At 43.0% G+C, this 18,741-nt stretch overlaps 1 protein-coding gene across 2 annotated transcripts in view; it reads right to left on the minus strand.

The window, feature by feature from the left end:
• Positions 1-18,741, minus strand: part of LTK (leukocyte receptor tyrosine kinase) — a 97,435-nt gene that overhangs the window by 27,571 nt on the left and 51,123 nt on the right. For both annotated transcript variants that reach the window (XM_075502744.1, XM_075502745.1), the window contains 6 exons: positions 14,174-14,313; positions 12,025-12,162; positions 10,966-11,115; positions 9,769-9,869; positions 7,711-7,877; positions 2,247-2,341 (listed from right to left, as the gene is read on the minus strand). In XM_075502744.1, the coding sequence (XP_075358859.1) occupies positions 2,247-2,341; positions 7,711-7,877; positions 9,769-9,869; positions 10,966-11,115; positions 12,025-12,162; positions 14,174-14,313 (791 nt within the window). The remainder of the gene's footprint in view (positions 1-2,246; positions 2,342-7,710; positions 7,878-9,768; positions 9,870-10,965; positions 11,116-12,024; positions 12,163-14,173; positions 14,314-18,741) is intronic.

Genomic DNA, 18,741 nt, shown 5'->3' on the forward strand with positions numbered 1-18,741 from the left:
AAAGCACTAGTTCACTAAAAGGGTAAAATATCTTTATACCTGTCCCCTAAAAGTTCTCACAACAAACGAGACCCATGTCATCTGGTCTGTCACACCATCTTACACAAGGTGATTGTATGAACCAGAAGGTGGTTTCATCTCACCTTTTTCAGAGGGAAAACATCTGTCACTGCCGAGGAGCTGCCATCCAAAGAATGGTCTGTTTCTTTTTCGTCCTTACTGATGTCCCATGAGCTGCTCTCACTACCCACTTGTTTTCCTCCTAAATCTTACGGAATCTTTCCGCAATTTTGAGGTATATGGAAAACCTCACCTTCTTTCCCAGCTTGCATACAGACAAGCAGTGCTTTCAGAGTCTGCACTGGGTTTTGTAGAGCAATTGAACTACAGGATTGAAATAGATGGAGAAAATAATATTTACAATCTAGCAAGCAGCGAATTCTTCCTTCCTGCCATACATCCTTCCTGCTGCCCTCATGCAAAGAATTCACTGCTTGGATCTTAATTGGCTCCATCTCTGACATCTGAAACCTCTCCTTGCCAGGGAGAAATAATTTCATTACTGAAAACACAGCAGAGCTGCTGGGCTTCTCTGCAACCTAACTGAATTAAAGTAATGAGAAGACAAATACACGGGGGTTGCTTTCAGAGGCTAGAAAACATCAATTTGCAAAGAGGATTCAAGGAACTGTGGCAAGTGCAAGGTTTCCGAGAAATATGTTTCCTCTGTGATGTCTTTCTTCTGCATGAGTCACACATCTCTGGGTCACACCTTCAGATGGGGTAAGTGGCAGCTGCTCCTGGACATCAGTGCGATTTATACTAATTGAAAATGAGGAGTAACTTGGGTGATCTAATGGACAAGCTCTGATAATATCGCTGCAGTGGCGTTTAAGCCCCACTTATTTGCCAAAGGATACAGCCCTACACCTGAGCCAGCAAAATGTCTGCGGGTAGACTGGAGGCTGTATGTGCTCTCGGGAGGGCAGTAAACTCCAGCAGTTGGGTGCACATTAGCTGGCACAAGGGCATCTGGAATCACTCCCTTCAGTTTCTTCAAAAGATTTCAAAATGAAGTATTAGCATGGAGGTCCCAAAGTGTTTGGGAGCCAGGAGTGTTGGAGTGAACAAATGACATTACCGTCAAGCAACATATCTTCCTCTTAATTTCAAATGAAAAGTGCATGCTCAGCATTTTATAGAAGGGAAGTTTCGGTGCCCACAGAACAAAGGGACAGAGAACAGGAGACTGAATCAGACAAAGGTGGGAGGGAAAAGGGGCTTTTGCCGATGAACTTTTAACACATTGTTTTGACATAAGCCTTCCCACGTGTTATGTTAGGCTGCAGCTAGCCTCTGCAGGGACACGTTATTACCCTAAATGCTGACATACTGGGTGTGGTGACACATAAAGAGTGGCACAGGACCACTGATGCACATTTTGTCTGCAAGTCACAATTCAAATGCTGCACGTTCTCCAGTTCCTTTATAACAGAGCATAGAGGGCATTTCTCCATGGACAAAAAGAAGGCAGTTTCTAATATTTGCAAGTGGTTTAAGTATCCAACCTCTTCCCACATTTCTGCTGAGAAAATCCAACTCTTGCTAACATGCTTCAGAGGGTAGCACTGGCTCCATTTTTCAGTGGAACACATCGATGTCAGGCACGTTTGCAGTAATGAAGCAAAGGAAAGCATATCTGTTATGTATCTGGCAGTGGCAACTGATGTACCTCCTTGCAGGGTAAAACAAACTTGTTGCAATAATCTAAACTTTACTGTCAGAGCGTCACTTTATTCCTTCATTTTCTTCCTTTCCTCCACTAAAATACGGTGACTTTCTCCTTTGATTTCCACAAATTCCCTTCAGCTATCAATTGCCAGGGTGCATAGGTCAGCAGGGACTGCTGAAGAACAGTGTGATGTAATCCTTCCATTTAGGGGCTAAGGAATAAGTCCAGTGCTTCTTGCCAAGACACACAGACAGGTCTCAACTATGTGATACAGGATATCCCAGATTAGAGAAAAAAAAAAAAAAGAGCACTAGGAGATCCCGACACCCTGTAAAATTGTCTCTACTAGCAATCTTCAGTAGGTCTGAGATAAAATGGCATTGTGCTGTAAAAGCTAACATAAATGATCCATGTGCACTCTGTGGGGGGAACAGACCGTGTGTGTCTTGGATCTGTGGGATGCTGATTATGCTACTCAAATTCTTTAAGGGATTCTGCAACATTTGTGGCTCACCGTCAGTGAAGCAGTCCAGTCCAAATGTAATATTGTCGATAGCAATGTCAGCTTGGGAATTCCAGCCCCAGGTTGCCAGGAGTTGCAGCTGAAACCTTTGCAATAAGACAGAAGTTTTAGAGAAGACAGACAAAGGGGCAGGGAGGGGAAAAACCCCTAAAAAGACAATGTTCCTTTATCATTGAATCACAATCATCACTATTTAGAATGTTTCCTCCAGACAAGCCCAGCTGAGCAGCCAAAAGGGCTTGCTAGAAGTCTTATCCATGCATCAACAGTCAGTAAGGACCAACAGCATTCATATAATGCCACATTTCACTGAGGAACAAGAATGAGAGCACTACTTCCCCTGCTATCTGCACACACATGTAGAAACACAAGCTGCTGTCCCTCACTAATATTTATACACAATCATCCTTATTCAATTGCTATAAGCGGTAAGAGAGTTAGACGTGTGCAAAAGGGAAGGGAAAAAATAATCTCCTCCTTTCCATCCCCAAAGAGATAGCCAGAATAAAAACTGAACAGAACAACAATATCCAAATAGACAGGAACCTTGGGCCTGATCCTCAGCCAGTGTAACTCAACAAGGTGACACGAGTTTATTTCAGCTGAAGGTCAGGGAATTTTAAATTTCAGCCATAATTCCCTGAAGTGTTCGCTTTCTGGCCCGGCTCATCTTTTTTTACCATGACCAGGTGTTAGCTGCTTATCTAGGAGGTCTGTCATATCCCATGTGCATTGCCATGTCCTGAATTCACAGGGAGGAAAGAAAATGGGCTGAAGGATCTCCTTCTAATGGATAGGACTGAATTGGTTTTCATTAAATTTCAGAAATAAACAGATGCCTGATGTCCAGTCCATTTAGAGCTTATTAAAAGCATAAAGAGAGGACCTCCACTGCTGTCACTGGTGAAGCTCAATGATGATTTATGAGAGATCAAGCACTGACCTGCCTAACACATTAATCATTCAGCCTAGGAACACGCTTGTCCCAAATTAGTGGCAATAAAGTATGTGTGCGTATTCCACCCACCAGCCAAATGTTGGTCCATATCCACAGTTAATATGATGTTGCATAGCTGTATCAAAATCTTTAGGGATAAGCTGTTTTTACCCCAACTCAGGAACGGCCTCTTGTGCTTACATGAAAGCATTCACACCTACAGGATCTGAGCACTCTGGAAGTAAGCGTTGGTGCAGCAAATGCAAATCAAGGGTCCCTTGAGTGACCACTCTCTTAGCTCTGGGGTTAGCAGGGGAATGTGCCGTTAGATCCCCTTCCTACAGAAGATTTAGCAGTACTTTCACATTTTCAGACCTTGTATTTAAGTCCACTGATACAAGACACTAATTTCCCCAGCCATTTGATGGAAGAGAAAGTCACAGCACCCTGAGTCCAGGACTAGGGCACTTCTAGGACCCATAGCCATAGATACAGCACCACAGCCTACCCCTTACTTAAGACGTCCACGTTGCAGTGTACCCTTGGTCAGGTCAATCTACTGCATCTGGTCCATGGAGTAAGAGCAGGAGAGGGTCCACAGCACTGCACTACAAGGTAGATTTACTGCTCCAGCCGAGTACAAGTGGGAGCCTGGGGAATGACCCTCCTCCTTCAGTATGTGAGAATAGACATCTCATAAGCTCTGTGCTCTGTACGCCTCCCTTTCCTCACAACTTCAGAAAAAGGGGAGGAATTTGCCTTTTGAACTCTGTGCTGTGTTAGCCAGAGGGGTTTCCAGTGTTCCTGCTCATTGAGCATATTTTGCTGACTCCAGCATATTACACCCTTCAGCTCTCTGATGTCTGGTCTTCTGCCTGCCTGATTTTCTTCTGATAGCACCCTTCTTCCCTGTGTGTGTGAACCAAGTGAGTGAATTTGCCAGCTGACCACCAGAAGCAGTTTTCCAAGTAGCTAGTGCCCAACTGGGAGGCTGATCAGCAAACTGTGTAGTTTGTCTTCCTTCTATCCTAAGAAATAAATTCATTGGAGGAAGCTGTTGTTAAAAACTACTTATATACCTCCTCCATGGCCTCCTCCTCCTGTCCGCTAAGGCTTCTCTCCTTCTGGCCCCATCAAGCCATTCATGTCCTGCTACAACAACTGTCTGTGTTGCAATTCATGCCTACCCCTTCTCCTTGCATGATCTGTCCCCTCCCACCCACTTTGCTACTGGCTATCATCCCTTCAAGGAACCAGGGACAAATACAGCCTTTTCATACTTTCTCGGGGACAGCAAGAGAAGGACAGGAGTTTCCTGAAGATTCAGGATACAGGAAAATGGCATGCCAGCCCAAACTCTGCACTAAACAATTCCCTAAGCACAGCATTACTGGAGTTTGCATTACTGAGGAAAGCTGCCAGCATCCATGAATATACAGAAAAGTCATTCATGGAGGTTTATACCAAACTGTACTAAGACTGTACAGCAATGTTCACCATATGCCTCTCTTTACAATTGTTTGCAACTTTGCCAACCTTAAGCCTCTGTTTACAATTGTTTGCAACTTCACCAACCTTAAACCAATTTAGGCCAAACTTTTCTATTTTGGGTGATTTGGTATGACCTGCCTAGCAGTCAGAATGTTTTGCCAGTGTTGAGGATGAGGCAATGCAGGGATTCATCATTTTGACCATGCTTGAAAACGCTGACAACTTTTTAGGTGCTCTGTGCTACCAGGTATTGGAAGTGGGATCTGAAATTTGTGAGGAAGAGAGTCACATGGTGGGGATGAGCTTTTTTTCCATTTGAGTGAGAATCTATTCACATTTTAGTAAAACGTCCTTGAAAATTTAAAATCCCTGACACTTCCATGCCTGGTAGAATTTTTTTAATCCTGCAGTCTCCTCTTCCCTGGGTATCTTCAAGTCTGGCGTTAAATGGTACTCTCCATGGCAGTGCTGTTATTAACTGCGTCAGGTCCTGCTTCAGCTACACGAAGTGAGAACTGCCCTTCCAAATTAATGAATACGCTTTTTCTTTGCCAGCCCTTCTTTCTTTTGCTGATCCTGGCCAAACAGGAGAAAGAAGCTGCCTAAACTGAATCCAGAGTGAACAAGGTGGCATCTTGGAGAGGCCGGGGAGCTCCCTGGGAACTTTACAGGAGGGGAGTTTGGACTTGGTGTGTGGGGGGTTTGGGCCTGAGATCTACAGAGAGAAACAAACAGCCAGTCAAACAGGAAGACTGGGAATAAACCTTTACTGTAGGCCTGGGATCATCGAAATAAAAGCACACAAGAGATAACGAGGAGGAGAAGAGAATGCAAGCACAGGGAAGGGAGTCAGACTTAATTAAAAAAACCTGACCCAGAGAGACATAGGCACCTGCTGGAAGAGAGGTGGAAACAAGAAGCAGGGAGGAGTTCAGAGAGAGAAATTACGACTGGAAGCATGAGACAGATAAAATGGGTTCACAAATTGGAGCTTGAAGGAGAAGAAAGAGAGACCAAGTATACGAAAGCAAGGAAGAAAGGCACTGAGTGCTCACAGAAGCAGGTGAGATGGGACAGAAGGAGCAGAGCATGGAAGGAACAAGACAAGAGGCCTAGGATGGAGCCTAAGTGTCCTGGGAGCACAAAGACCAGGGTTTTCTCACTTGGGGCAAATAGCTGCAACACCTTCCAGCAAAGCGCGCGCATCTTCTGTTTCTGTTATAGATCAGCGCAACAAATGGCAAACTTATTACTGCTGTCAGTCACTGGGCTAGCTTGGGTAGCACAGGTCTGCTTGCTAGATTGAACAGTTCCAGCCGCACCCACAGTGATTGTCACTATTCTGCCACGTCAGTTTTAAATTTGTCTGAAAATGGCGTATAAAAAGGTTACATGAAGTGAAACAAGACAGAACTTCTTGAAAGAGACTGTCATAATACGTGCATGCATGACCTACCTACTTCTTTCATTTTGTCTGTGCTCAACTCTCTCAAACACTACAGTATTTGAATGTCAATTTTTTTCATGCAGTGCTGAGCAGAGCTAGTGCTCCCTAAAGCCTCTTGCTGTCCGTTCCCTCCTGCCACAGAAGATCCATTTCCCTTCAGAACTGAGGGCTGATGGAGAAAGCGGAGGCTTCAGGGGACAAGCATAAGGGACCGTATATCAGAGGAGGCGGAAGGTCTTAAATACTTCTCAAGAGCTCCTAGGACTCTGCTGTGGTTAGGTTCTCATGAAAGTGCCTGGGGAAAAGACCTATTCTGGACAAATTCACTGGTCATACTTTACATACGCAGAACTAAACAGATGCTAATCCACAGGGCTCCAGACTGTGTCAGACAAGAATATTAAATACACTGCCAGCATGCAGACCTATCCTATCCTAAAGGAATAATTCATGGCAAAGGTGTGTATGGTGAACACATGATAATGCTGAGACCAAAAGTAATCATGAAATTAAACTAGAAGGAGGGTGGAACAACATTCTCTCTCTCTCTGAGTTTTACTGCTGCTTGGGTCTGACTTGCCATCACTTCCAAACCCAAATCCCTTAGCCTTTTACACAAAGATGCAGAGAATATTTGAAGTTAAAAGGAATCCCCTCACACCTTCTAATCCATGAAGTTTTGAGACATTATCTATTGCCAATGTTAGGTAGATATTTTTCCATTTACAATATTCACTGTATAGACTTTGAGATTTTTTTTGTCTTAAGTGTCATGTGAAACAGACCTTCCTGAGGAAGATGCAAAAAGCCAGATTGGAGCAATTTAAAAATCATTTGTGTCATGCAAAATAGCCAGCTGCCAACACCAGCTACATGGCGTGAGACTGAATGACACTGGATGAGGGAGGAGAAATACCTGATTAAAAACAGATTGGGCTGAAATTCTTTGAATCTTCAATATTTGACTTCATTTGAAAACCAATGTCATGCTGTATTTTCACATCTAAAACTGTGAAAACTTTATTGCAAGGCTGATTTGGGCAACAGTCTTTTCCTGAGATTGTTGCATCAGTGATGTGGCAATGAATGATCTCCAATTGCCTAGGCTGCACTGACATAGATCCTAGACTAGACAGTTGTATTGGCTAAACTGTGGTTTTACCACTCATTTGACTCACATGGCTGTTTATACTGTGGGAGTACAAAGTGCAGCTACAGTAATATAGCTGTTGCCCTGCTGGGAGCACTTTGCCACTGTGAGTATACTGGCTTTCTCAGGTTGCTGAAGTGTTTCTAGTACAGACGCTTGCTATTCCCAACACCTAAGCACTGTTTGAGGCTGCTTGTAAGTGCAGACACACAGTATGGGCTTGTGCTGAGCTAAGCTGTGTATGTGTATGAAGATACGCACGTATGACAGAATACTTCCTCAGCAAGCAGAACTGCAGTACTCCTGTAATTTTTTCAGTAGAAACGGCCCTGGAAGCAGGCAAGAATGAAAGCGATGCTTCACAACAAAGACAGTAACAGTTTACTAAATCTCTAGAGATAACCCTGGATGCTGCCGGTAGAGCTCTTACCGGTTCTGAAGCACTGGCATTGGTAAGGTGATGAGAAACCAGTGGTCACTCCAGCTCCCTACTCTTTCCCACATTGGCAAGGTGATTGCAGCTCCCTTTATCTCTTCCCTGACAGAGAAGGAGACGGTACCATTGTAGCTGCCAAAAACATGCACTGAGAATTGGATCTGTAATAGAGGAAGAAGAGAAAAAGAATGATATCCCGGGATAAAAAGGGAAAGATACTCACTTACCCCCCTCCCTGGGGATTTGAGACACCAAACCTTTGATCCTGGGTCAAATCGTTTAATCACGCACACCACTAAGGTCCCCATTGCTTGTGTACGACTCATCACTGTTCCTAGCACAGCATTTTCTTGGTTGAGGCCCTGACTGACACTCCTGTTAGGCAGCTGTTCTCCAACCACTAACGACAACATCCATGGCCTCAGACACATCTGGGTGAGAGCGCACTGGTTTCCTTGTTATCTCCTTCAGGAGCAAAAAGCAGTAAAGCAGAGGAACACAGGTTTAAACTCAAGAAATGCTTTATCATTAAATGCTTCCACTAGAGTTAGGTTATTGCAGAAAAACAATCCTAACCACGTTCCTCTTCAGTGTTCTCACCAGCTTAAAGATTCCTGTGAAAGGGTTTGAACCACAGTTTAAATCTTTTAAGGATTCCCATTGTAACCACCCAGGTTAATGTGTTGCACTGATACAGCTTAATCTATACCCAGGCACTATAATAGGGCACAAAAACACTCCGAGGGGACAGCTACCCTGCCCCAAATGCCCTCGAAACGAGGAATTAGGCTGTCTCTAGAGGCAGGAAACCTCAAACCATATACTTGCTCCAAGTCACAGGCACCATCTGGACCATAGCACCCATATGACAAGTGAGCAACCTGATCACCAAGCCAAAGAATATTTTGAAACAGCACTCGTTCCTCTTGCTCTGGGGCAACCACTTCCACTTTGCCACAGAGCAAGAGAGAACTGCTATTTCCACCACTGCTTTGAGCACTCAACTGCTCTTTAGATTACACAGAGCACCAGCACCAGCAGAAAAGGGAGCACACACGCACTTGTGCTGCAAAGAACAACCGCAGGAAGTTCCTTGCTCCTGAAATGGGGGTTCAAATCCTCGCCAGTGGAGGACAGAATGGGTCCAGATCTCCTGTGACCTGTCACCATAACCAACAGTTACTGCTTCTCCTCCTCCTGGTTTTGTGAACCTAGCTCCAAGTACATTTTATTTTGTTGGAACTATCCAACAAACTTGACCTGGATTTATAAATAAATATAAATCTGAAGTTACATTTTTGGCACCTGCACTATATTTCTTTTGCCAGCTCTAATTAGGAGGCATCAAAGCTTTCTGGTTTCCCCTAGCAGGGCTGGACTCCAGCTCAAACTTACAGCTTAATTTTCCTAAGTGTTATGAGTACAATGTTATTTAATATTTTTAAATTCCAGCATCTCGGAACTCCCCTTATTCTCTGTAGAGATTTGGGCTGAAGGCAGGTTATGTGATTTCATCCATGCCAGGTTGCCCTTACCTTTTGAAATTCCTGAAGAATGTGAACAGAAGTTTATTATCTTCATCTGCTCCTGGAAAATCTAATGCCTGCTAACTTCACACTCCTGTTCTCAGTGAAACTGTCAAGTTTATTAACTCCTACGAATGTATTGCAGAATTTATGAAGAGAAGTCTCAGCAGCAGGTATATTGAATGGCTCAACAGCCCAGACAGCCAGCTCCCTTTCCTACAAACCAAGGCCACCCCATACAATTCAGATGCTGGGTACCCTTCAGAGGAATTAGTCAGTACAGTTAGGCTGGGAAGTTTTCCATACTGAGGAGGTGATTTGGGGCTCCTGCTTTCACTTACTGGGGATGCACCTCATGTCTCCTTTCCAGTTTTCAAAAAGTAGCTAGCTAGGCGGTATAGCCAACTCTTCTGCTTTCCAGTGTTTTGTAGAGGGTGCAGAGGCACAGGAGAATGGGCTAATTGTTCAAACAGTGCCTACAGCCTGATGATTAACTCCACAAAGGTGCTAAGACAGAGCGATATACCTGGTAGTCTTCAGTGGCAATCCTGGCTGGCAAGCTGGTACTGGAAGCCTTGGCCATACCGCTCGTCTGATTGCTGTCTGCTCGCAGGTAGAGGAAGCGTCCTGTGAACAGAAAAGTGAATCAGAAAAGAAAAGATGATGTTTTGCCTTTTTTTATACTCCCTTGAAATAATTTGACATCATTGTGTTGAAGCACAGTATAAGTAAGATAACAAGCATGCCTTGAGAGCAAATCTATTAGCGAGGATATAACAGGCACTCTGGTAGACTTCAGCAGCACAAAAGTCAACATCCCAAACGCTTTCCTGGAATGTGAGTGCATAAACCTCAGACACCACTCAAGTATCTTCCCATACAGGGGCTCACACCAATCTAATCTAAGCCCTAATTCTTACACCATTAGCATCAATGACTCTTCCTGAGACATACACTGGACTGGAAGAGCTTATTTGCAGTCTTTGTTCCCAGGGACAGTTTATACAAGCTCTCAGGAGACAAACAGGACACTCATATGGACACCCTTCATTTTGACAGGGAACTGCGAGACACGACTCATCTGTGCTAACACTTCTGACTTTCAGCCTGAACATGTGAGGGTCGGGCCTCCCTCCTTCTTGTTTACCAAGCTGACAGTTCTGGGGATTATCTGACACTTTTTTTATTGTGGTATTCTATGGCACAGAATGTGTATGATCACTTGGTCTTGGGATATGCATACATGTGATGCTCTTCCTAACCCACTGGCAGAGTCTGGCAAGGGTCTCCAAAAGATTTGTTTCTACAAGCTTCCTAGTTCTGCTGGGCAATTTTTACTTTGTGATGCAGCAGCTGTCGTGTTGCTGCTGAAGTACTCTGCAATTGCATAGCTCATAAGAGGAAGAAGGAGGGAAGAAGTATATATAGAGAAAAGAGAATTCATGATATCATTTTTTTAAGGTGACGGAGAATCCTAGTCTCCGATAGTTTCGTGTGAACTTTGTTGCAGAACTTGTTTCATATAAAGTTTTGAATCATGTTCAAAAGGTAATTTTAACTACATTTAAAGTTGTTATAGATAATACTGGTGCTAAAGTTGATTTGGCAATGATGCCAAAAATTTTAAACCAATTTAAAAAAAACTAAGTTCAAGGCTATTGTATATATATATACACACACACATATACACAGAGAGAGTGAGAGAGAACTATGAGGAACCTACCACCAGTGGCTTGCAAGGTAGACCCTACAAATGAGTCATCTTGAATCATTTCAAAGCCCCGAATAGACCAAGGAGATGCTGCAGTTTCATTCAGTGTCCAGCCACACGGACCCTCTTCAAAAGAGCAATGTGAGCCCTCTGGGAGACTGTCTACAACGGAGAATAAGAAAAAACAGGAAAACAGCAGAAACTTGATTACGGAAGAACACAAACTACAGCAAAAGTCAAAACTAATTGTGGTTGTCTATGCTACCCAACCTATGCTACAGTTTTTCAATGTCAAAATATTAATAGGTCTCATTTGTTTATTTCCAGAGTCACAATCAGAAAGCCAACACTTTGCTTCTGGAGATATTTGAGACTTTGCGGTCCTGTCCTGCTCTAGATACTGTGCAAAACTGCAGCTCCCACAATCTAAAGAACGGTTAAATCACCACCATATGTTTCTAAAGTCCTTGCTGTATATGAAATTGCAGGCATCACGAAGTTTTCCGTGTCCACTTAAAGGAAGGCCAATCAACAGATTATTTTAGATCTCTGCCACTGTACTTGCAACAAAGCTAAATGATGCCTCTTAGCACGACACGTACGGAGTCAGGGGATTTCTCTGTCCTGATGTGCAAGATGAGCTCTGCACTGGGATCTTGGAGGGACAGATTTATGACCATGTTGGTGGCTGGTACTAGAAAGATGATCAGCACCTTCCACTGAAGGTAGGTTCAGACCTTGGGTCCAGAAAGAATTTCTCACCCAGCTGCAGACATGTAAATAAGGTTTTGCCTTTCTCTGAAGTAGCAGTAACTATGAAAGGCAGGTCATTGAGCTCCTTACTGTAATATTTAAAAAACCAAACCAAACAACCCAAATCCATTTTATCCTATATAGCGTGAATTTTCAAAGAGAATCTTAGTATCCCATTAATGTAAACAGGCTAAATTAATTCAGGAGGCAAAATACTGAATTAATCTAGAGAGGGAATCAGTTTAACTTATTTTTCATTCTAAACTATTTCTTCTAATGGGATGAAGGTTCCCACAAAGTGTCAGGCCACATACTCACCACACCTCACTCCCTCCTGTTCTTTGGCAGGGCAATCACTGATGAATTCACAGATTTGTAGGTGGCTGACACAGCCTCCATGAAGGCAGGGGAAGGTGGAGCCTTTGTCATATATAGAAAGATCTTGGTTTTCTTTATCTAAAGGAAAAATGAGAAAGAAGCCCAGAGATGAGTTGGCAGAATGTGTATGACCCTTCCTTCACGTGTAGGACCTCAGAAAGTGTCCTTTGGGTGATAAATGATACTCACCTCTGCTTTTTACCATGTAGGTTTCTATCCAGCATGAGGATTCCTGCAGATCACCTCAGCTCTCATGAAGACCAAAGTTATTGCTCCTTTCTGTCTCATGCACTGTCTTCCGCTGTGTTTGTGCTATCTTTAGATAATCACTTTTCTTTTTTTTTTTTTTTTTTTTTTTTTTTAACGAAGGACCTTGTAGTTTCCTACCGTGGTGTGCTCCTCAGTTCTGCACACGTGACTGTGCACCTGCCAGGCAGCTGTGGCATGCTGCATGACACTCTGCTGCTGGAGGCAGAGGTACGCACTTAGCTCCGGTCCTGACAGACACATTGCTATGCCCTACTGAGACTCAGGCTTAACTAACACTCGTGCTGCTGACACGTTTCTGTGCCAGCTCTGTGGCACCCAGCCTGTGAACAGAGCTGCCTCCCCAGCAAGGCGGCTTACTGTGCAGGAACTTCACTCACGCACCCTAGCTAGTCTAGTCAGCTATGCTGCGGGAGCATTTGACTGACTGCACAGGTACCCAGCAACCAGGCTGAATGCAATTTTTAAGTCTAATATTTCCCAAAAGCTTGACTCTTAATGCACCCAGCCTGTCCTGTGGATGTGTGTGTGCACGGGTCTGTTATGGACCTGCAGGTTTGTGTAGGTCTCTTCTGGACCTGCTCCCCTTTAGCAGAGCTCTGCACAGAAGTTCCACTGGGATTGTTACTGCTCCGGAAAAGATGCAAAAGTTAGGGAACCAATTCCAGAAGCAAGAGAAAAGGACACCTCTGCAGCAATCCAGATACACAATCTGAAATAGTATTTCTTCACGGCACTGTGTTGTGCTGGGTGCATGCATCAGCTTATTTAGGGACTGTTTGGGGGTGTTTAGCATAGTGCTTCAGGCTGTATGCATCCCCTCAAAACTCCATGACTGTCAAAAAACCCATTGCATTAAAAATATAACGGTTGTTAAATTAAAAGATTAATAACTGCAATAAAATTCAATCTCTAATATGATCAAAACCAGTCTCACGATATATTATGAAACAGCTCTGTGAAAACAGTATTCTCTTTTTACATTTCAAGCTTCTTACATTACATTCCAAGCTATTTCTACAGTGTTTGCAAAACGGAGGCAATAGCGTTACATTAATGCCTGAAAACCAGGAAGCGAAGATGATTACGTCTCCAACCTGCAGGCTGCCTGTGCCGACAGGCTCCTGTACTTCCAAGAAGCCTAAATGACATTAGCAAGGTTCTGCACAGCTCCTGAGGTTCATTTGCACGACATTCACAACAGGACTGTAAGTGCCGGGTAAAACTGAGGATTTCTGAGCTGAGCACTCAGTACTTTGGAGAAAATAATTACATTCCAATTATTTTCATTTTAGACAGAAGTTCTCAGCCTGGCAGTAGCAAACAGACCCCATGGAGTGCAGATCAATGTTTCTTTTCTTTATAGATTTGGAAGATAGAGCCCCAGTATGGAAAAGGCTTTGGTGACACAGGGTAGTCTTTGGTTCTTGATTGTTTAAGAAAGAAAAATATTAAATGCTAAAATAATCTAGGCAAAGGCTTTTTTCCATCCCTGTTGCTGGATGCAGCATAAGCCCTGTTGTTTTCTCATACAAGGATCAAGCAAAGCAAATCTGAAAAGCAGAGAGGATCACTTAAATCAGTCCTATAATTCTGAGCTTCAACCCTGCCTTCGTAGCATGTAAACATGCGTGCACGCCCATAGAACACGTGCAAATGTGACCCTTGACAGGTAAGCACTGCCAGAAACCCCAGAGGAGACTCAGCTTTCATTTACCTCCCATCTAATCGACTCCCTGATCACACTCATCAATTTTGGTGAAGATGCTGCTCTCTTTTCTGACTGCATTTGGTTATTCCAAACCTGACTATTGCAACATACCATGAAAGCAGTTCCTGAGTTGCAAGGAGCCCACTGCCAGTACTCCAACCTCTTGTGCTCCACAGTTTGAATACAGCAAGGTGATTTTAAAAGGTCTTTCTATTCGGCCAATCTGGGCCATCAGGTATTTCCATTTCATCCTGGAAGACAACAAAGAGCTATCAGACATACACACAGCACACTGGAATCCATGGAGTCTCTAGCATAAAGATTCTGCACTGTACCAAATAGAAGTAATAGTATTCACATGGGGAATAGACTGATGAATGTAAACTCCAACATAACAAACAGGTGTTAATATAAAACAAGTGACGTTCAGCCTACCAAGCTCATGTTCAGTTATCTTTGCTGCAGATCCCATTGCTAATGATGAAAAGATCCAACCATTCCCAATGATCCTTCAGTTAAAATGGGGCTTAAATGACCACCAATTTTGGACATGCCCCCCCCCCAATATGTGCCTTCCACATATATGGTTGTGTTCTGTTTGCTCTTGCAAGCACAGATCAACCAAGCAGCTACACAAGTCTCTGGATCTCCTCAAGCTAACACTGACATTGTATATTCTGGAAGTAAATGTCTGGCCCTGAATGTTTCTTGGTTGTGTCAAGTGTGAGAACCTTTTCCTGTGCGTTCTCTATCTCATCTCCCAGTTTAACAAGCTGGAGTGCACCCACAAAGCAAGGGGAAGAAGAGAAGCGGTGTTCCAGAAAATGCAGATTGCTCTGGCAATTTACATTTCACCACAGAACAAATGCCATAGCCCCTAGACAGCAAGGTTTCTCAATTGTGCAGCACTTCTGGCAGTTCAGAGAAAGACAGATGGTCCCATGCACTCTAATTTTAAAGATGGTTGTTAGGCATCGAAAGCTAGACAGAGATACCAAATGGGAATTTTCAAAGTACCTCACTCAAATCAGTCTGATGGAAGTCAGGGTATCCAGGTGTCATTAAAAAAATCCAGCTGGATTCTTAAAAATCTTTTTATTTTATTTTTAAAAACTGTCATTCTACCTCATGTTAACAAGACAATAAAATACAGTTAAAACTATATGTTATTATTTTGTAAAGGGGTTGTAGCAAGGATAGTGACAAGGAATCCTTGCTTTAAGCTCTTTTCTGAAAAGAGCACCAGACAGAGATAAATTTACCCATACCCTACATGCTGCTGATGTTGCCGGCAGCACGCCGGATGAGCGACTCTAAGTCAGTGCCAGTGGAATGACAAGGAGGCCAGGCCACAGTGTCAAGATGTGTTGGTCAGGCTCTGCTCCTAATATTACTTCTTCATTTGGGAAATGCCTTCAGCTGCCATGAAGTGATCATCTAGCCCTCGTCTTGCATTGGAAATGCATTAGAAGGCAACTCCTGCACAACAAACATATCCCTACTGGACACAATGTGAAAAATCACAGACCACCTAATTCGTAACTTGCAAAAAACCCAAAGTAACTTTGATTGTTTATCACCCTCTCCACTTTTGCTTGCCACTGATTAGCTACCTAATTCTTCTCTCCACAAACCAACTATATACCTTTTTCTGGTGAGACTTTCTTACTATCCCTTCTATGGCATCCCCCATCTTCCACTTTCACCATTATACACACACATAAATACCCACAGATACCCTAAACTCATCTGAAGTTGAGCGCCTCTTATCAAGATGTCCCTGTTTCTCCTGTTTCCTGTCCCATCATATCATATTCAATAGTTCAATATAATGTAATTCAGCTTCAGAAATCTCCAGCCCTGAACCACAACTGCACCATCTCTACTACCCAACAAAGGAGAATGACTGCTTTGCTTTAATTTTGTATTACAGTGCAGCTGCAGGAATGTCCAACACTTATATCTTATAAATACACTTATAAATATATCTGCCCTGCCACACTGTGGCACAACATCCGAGAGCATTCAGCACTGACCCAGAACTGAACCACTTCCACTACATGACACAGCTTTGTTCATCACTCCATTGCATCCTGTTGGCCACAAAAATCAATGGGCCTTAATCAAATTGGTTCAATGAGCCACTGAAGGTAAGGACAGTCTTTAAATCTTTTGAATTTACCTATTAAGCATACTAGACCTTCCAAGCACTGAGACATAGTTCTAGTACCTCCACCAAGTTACAACCCCCCCCAGCTGAGACATCACAGTTATCACCAGTGTTATCACACCCCTGAGTGCAGGAACCTGTAGCACAGTCTCTGATTCACAAGCAGTGTCACATTTAGTGGTAGCAACTAAAGAGATTACTGCCCCACAGCTTAAAACAATGACTAGTTCAGCTGCTGCACCTTAATCCTACATGGTTTATGAGCCAGACATTTTGGAACTTGCCATTTATAGCCTGATATATCAAAATAAATGAAACCCACTGGTGATCTAAGTCAATAAACCAAGCTCTGAAACGTCACAACTGAGAAAGACACACTGTCCATTCTGCCATCTCTGCTGGGAGAACTGTGGCATCTGGTAGAAGAGCAAGGCCACTATCTTAAACCACTACTTATGTGAACTGGCAGCTCTTCTGAGTCAGAGCCCTAAGGTCCCATGACACATTCTAGTTCTGCACTGAAATATCTCTAGTACTGAGATTTGATTCCATTTATAACACCACAGGAAAAGCTGGCAAGCATCCAGAGACCACAAAAATGACACGTAGCTTTGCATCACCCAGAATACTTCTGTGTACGCAGTCTCATCATCATCAGGGTATTCCCCTTCAGAGAAAGCCTCCACCCCAAGATCCAACTGCAGCAAAATTTCTAATGCTGTAAATAATTACACCTTCTTTGCTCGGTCCCACTATCCAAACAGGGGCTAGTCAGAGCCAGTTTAATTTTCTTAATGGAATCAGGAACGAAGCCCATTGTCGATCTAGCAGAAGATGGATCATTGCAGCAGGCTTCCAGATAAGCCAAGCTTGGCAATACCTTTCCTATTGATTTTATGTCAAACCAGATCTCAAGTAACGAGATAATATTACTCTTCTTCTAAATAGAGATGTTAAAATTGTTCTGTATGTATGGAAGGGCTATCAGAGTCTGACATAATTTTGAGAAATTTGCACAGATAGAAAGTTTGGAGTTGCAAGCAACCTGATGCTTAAGGGAAGAGAATTCAAGATGCACCCTGCGAACCTATAATTTCAATTTTTGATTTGTATTTTCAACTTCTGATTTTCATTAGCCTCTCAATCTCCTCTGCTGAGTAGAAGTTTTCCTCCCCCTCCTTACCAATCCTTTCTATGCCATGCCTTTCCATATCTAACAAAGGTAACTGATCATTAATTTTAAGAAAGACTATCTTAATATTAAGAACAACAATTTCTTCATTAAGGGTGAAAAATTCAATAACGCTGAACTGGAAAGCTGAAACCTTTTCTGAATTAGGGGGACTCGCTGCACAGGTTATTGCACAAAGGTATGTACGCTAAATGCTTCTAGGCTCAATCAGTGAACATACAAATCAGAAGCTTTACATTACTCTTCTACATACAGGAAGTTGTTATCTGCAAGTCTTCACAAATATCCAGTTCTAGCCATTGGACTTAAAAGGAAATAGATGAGAGAGCAGAACACATGCCTAGCCCTCTTGCCTTCACCAGCCAGTTAGAGGGTTCTTATTTGACCCAGTGTATTTTTGGGTGCAATTTCAACAGAAGCATGACGGGCAGTAAATCATACTCCCAGATTAGTGTTCAAAAATCATAGTCTCATATAACAGCTGGACAGCCTCTCCTTTTCTAGCAGCATTTTTTAATCAAAATGGCTGTGCTCATTGTTGTCAGTACATATTAGGCATTTTCTGAGGATGCTAACCAGACTACTCCCTTTCAAAGGCTTATGTAAGTTAAGTAACTTTTGTGGATAAAAACAACCACAATAGTAGAACAGAAGTGTCAAAGATGGTAAATTTCTACAAGTGTCTCAGAAGCTGGCAGGGCACTTTAGCACCACCACCCCCCAAAAAAAGGAGGAAGACACAAAAACTAAGCAATAATTGTTTTGTGAGGTTGGCTAACTGAAAACCCATGTGTGCACATGGCCGTGAACTTTTTGCTTTTTGACCTACCAAGACTATCATGGCTAGTGCTTTATATTTCAGAAGGAAAACAGAACAAAATCAGCTTGGCTTATTGACCATGGAAAGGGAAAAAATTATCCCTGCCCGAAGTGATGCTTTTTAATTTTCATTGAAGTGCAAGTATTTAAGAGTTGAAAGAAACTAGCTCCTTACTGAAACAGTTTCGGCTGACAACACTGGAATAATTGTGGTCAACATCAAACACAAGCATGTGGAACCATTCAAAACAAAAGCACACAGGACTCAGAAGAATTTTCAGCTCTGACTGTTTCTGGGTCTGCATGGTAAAGAGGGAAAAGGTGGGATAAGCAAAATAGTAATAAAGGCATTCGATATGACCTGAACAAGCACCGTAACTGTAACCCTGAGAAAGCGAAGACAGCTTTCTGAGCCAAATGCCAGATGAGGAAGGCTTGGACTTGCAAAGCTTGCAAGTTTGAGCTCTTGATGTTTGAGCTCTATTGAAATAATGAGAA

The sequence above is a fragment of the Mycteria americana genome, chromosome 5, assembly GCF_035582795.1.
Source record: "Mycteria americana isolate JAX WOST 10 ecotype Jacksonville Zoo and Gardens chromosome 5, USCA_MyAme_1.0, whole genome shotgun sequence".
Taxonomy (NCBI): Eukaryota; Metazoa; Chordata; class Aves; order Ciconiiformes; family Ciconiidae; genus Mycteria; species Mycteria americana.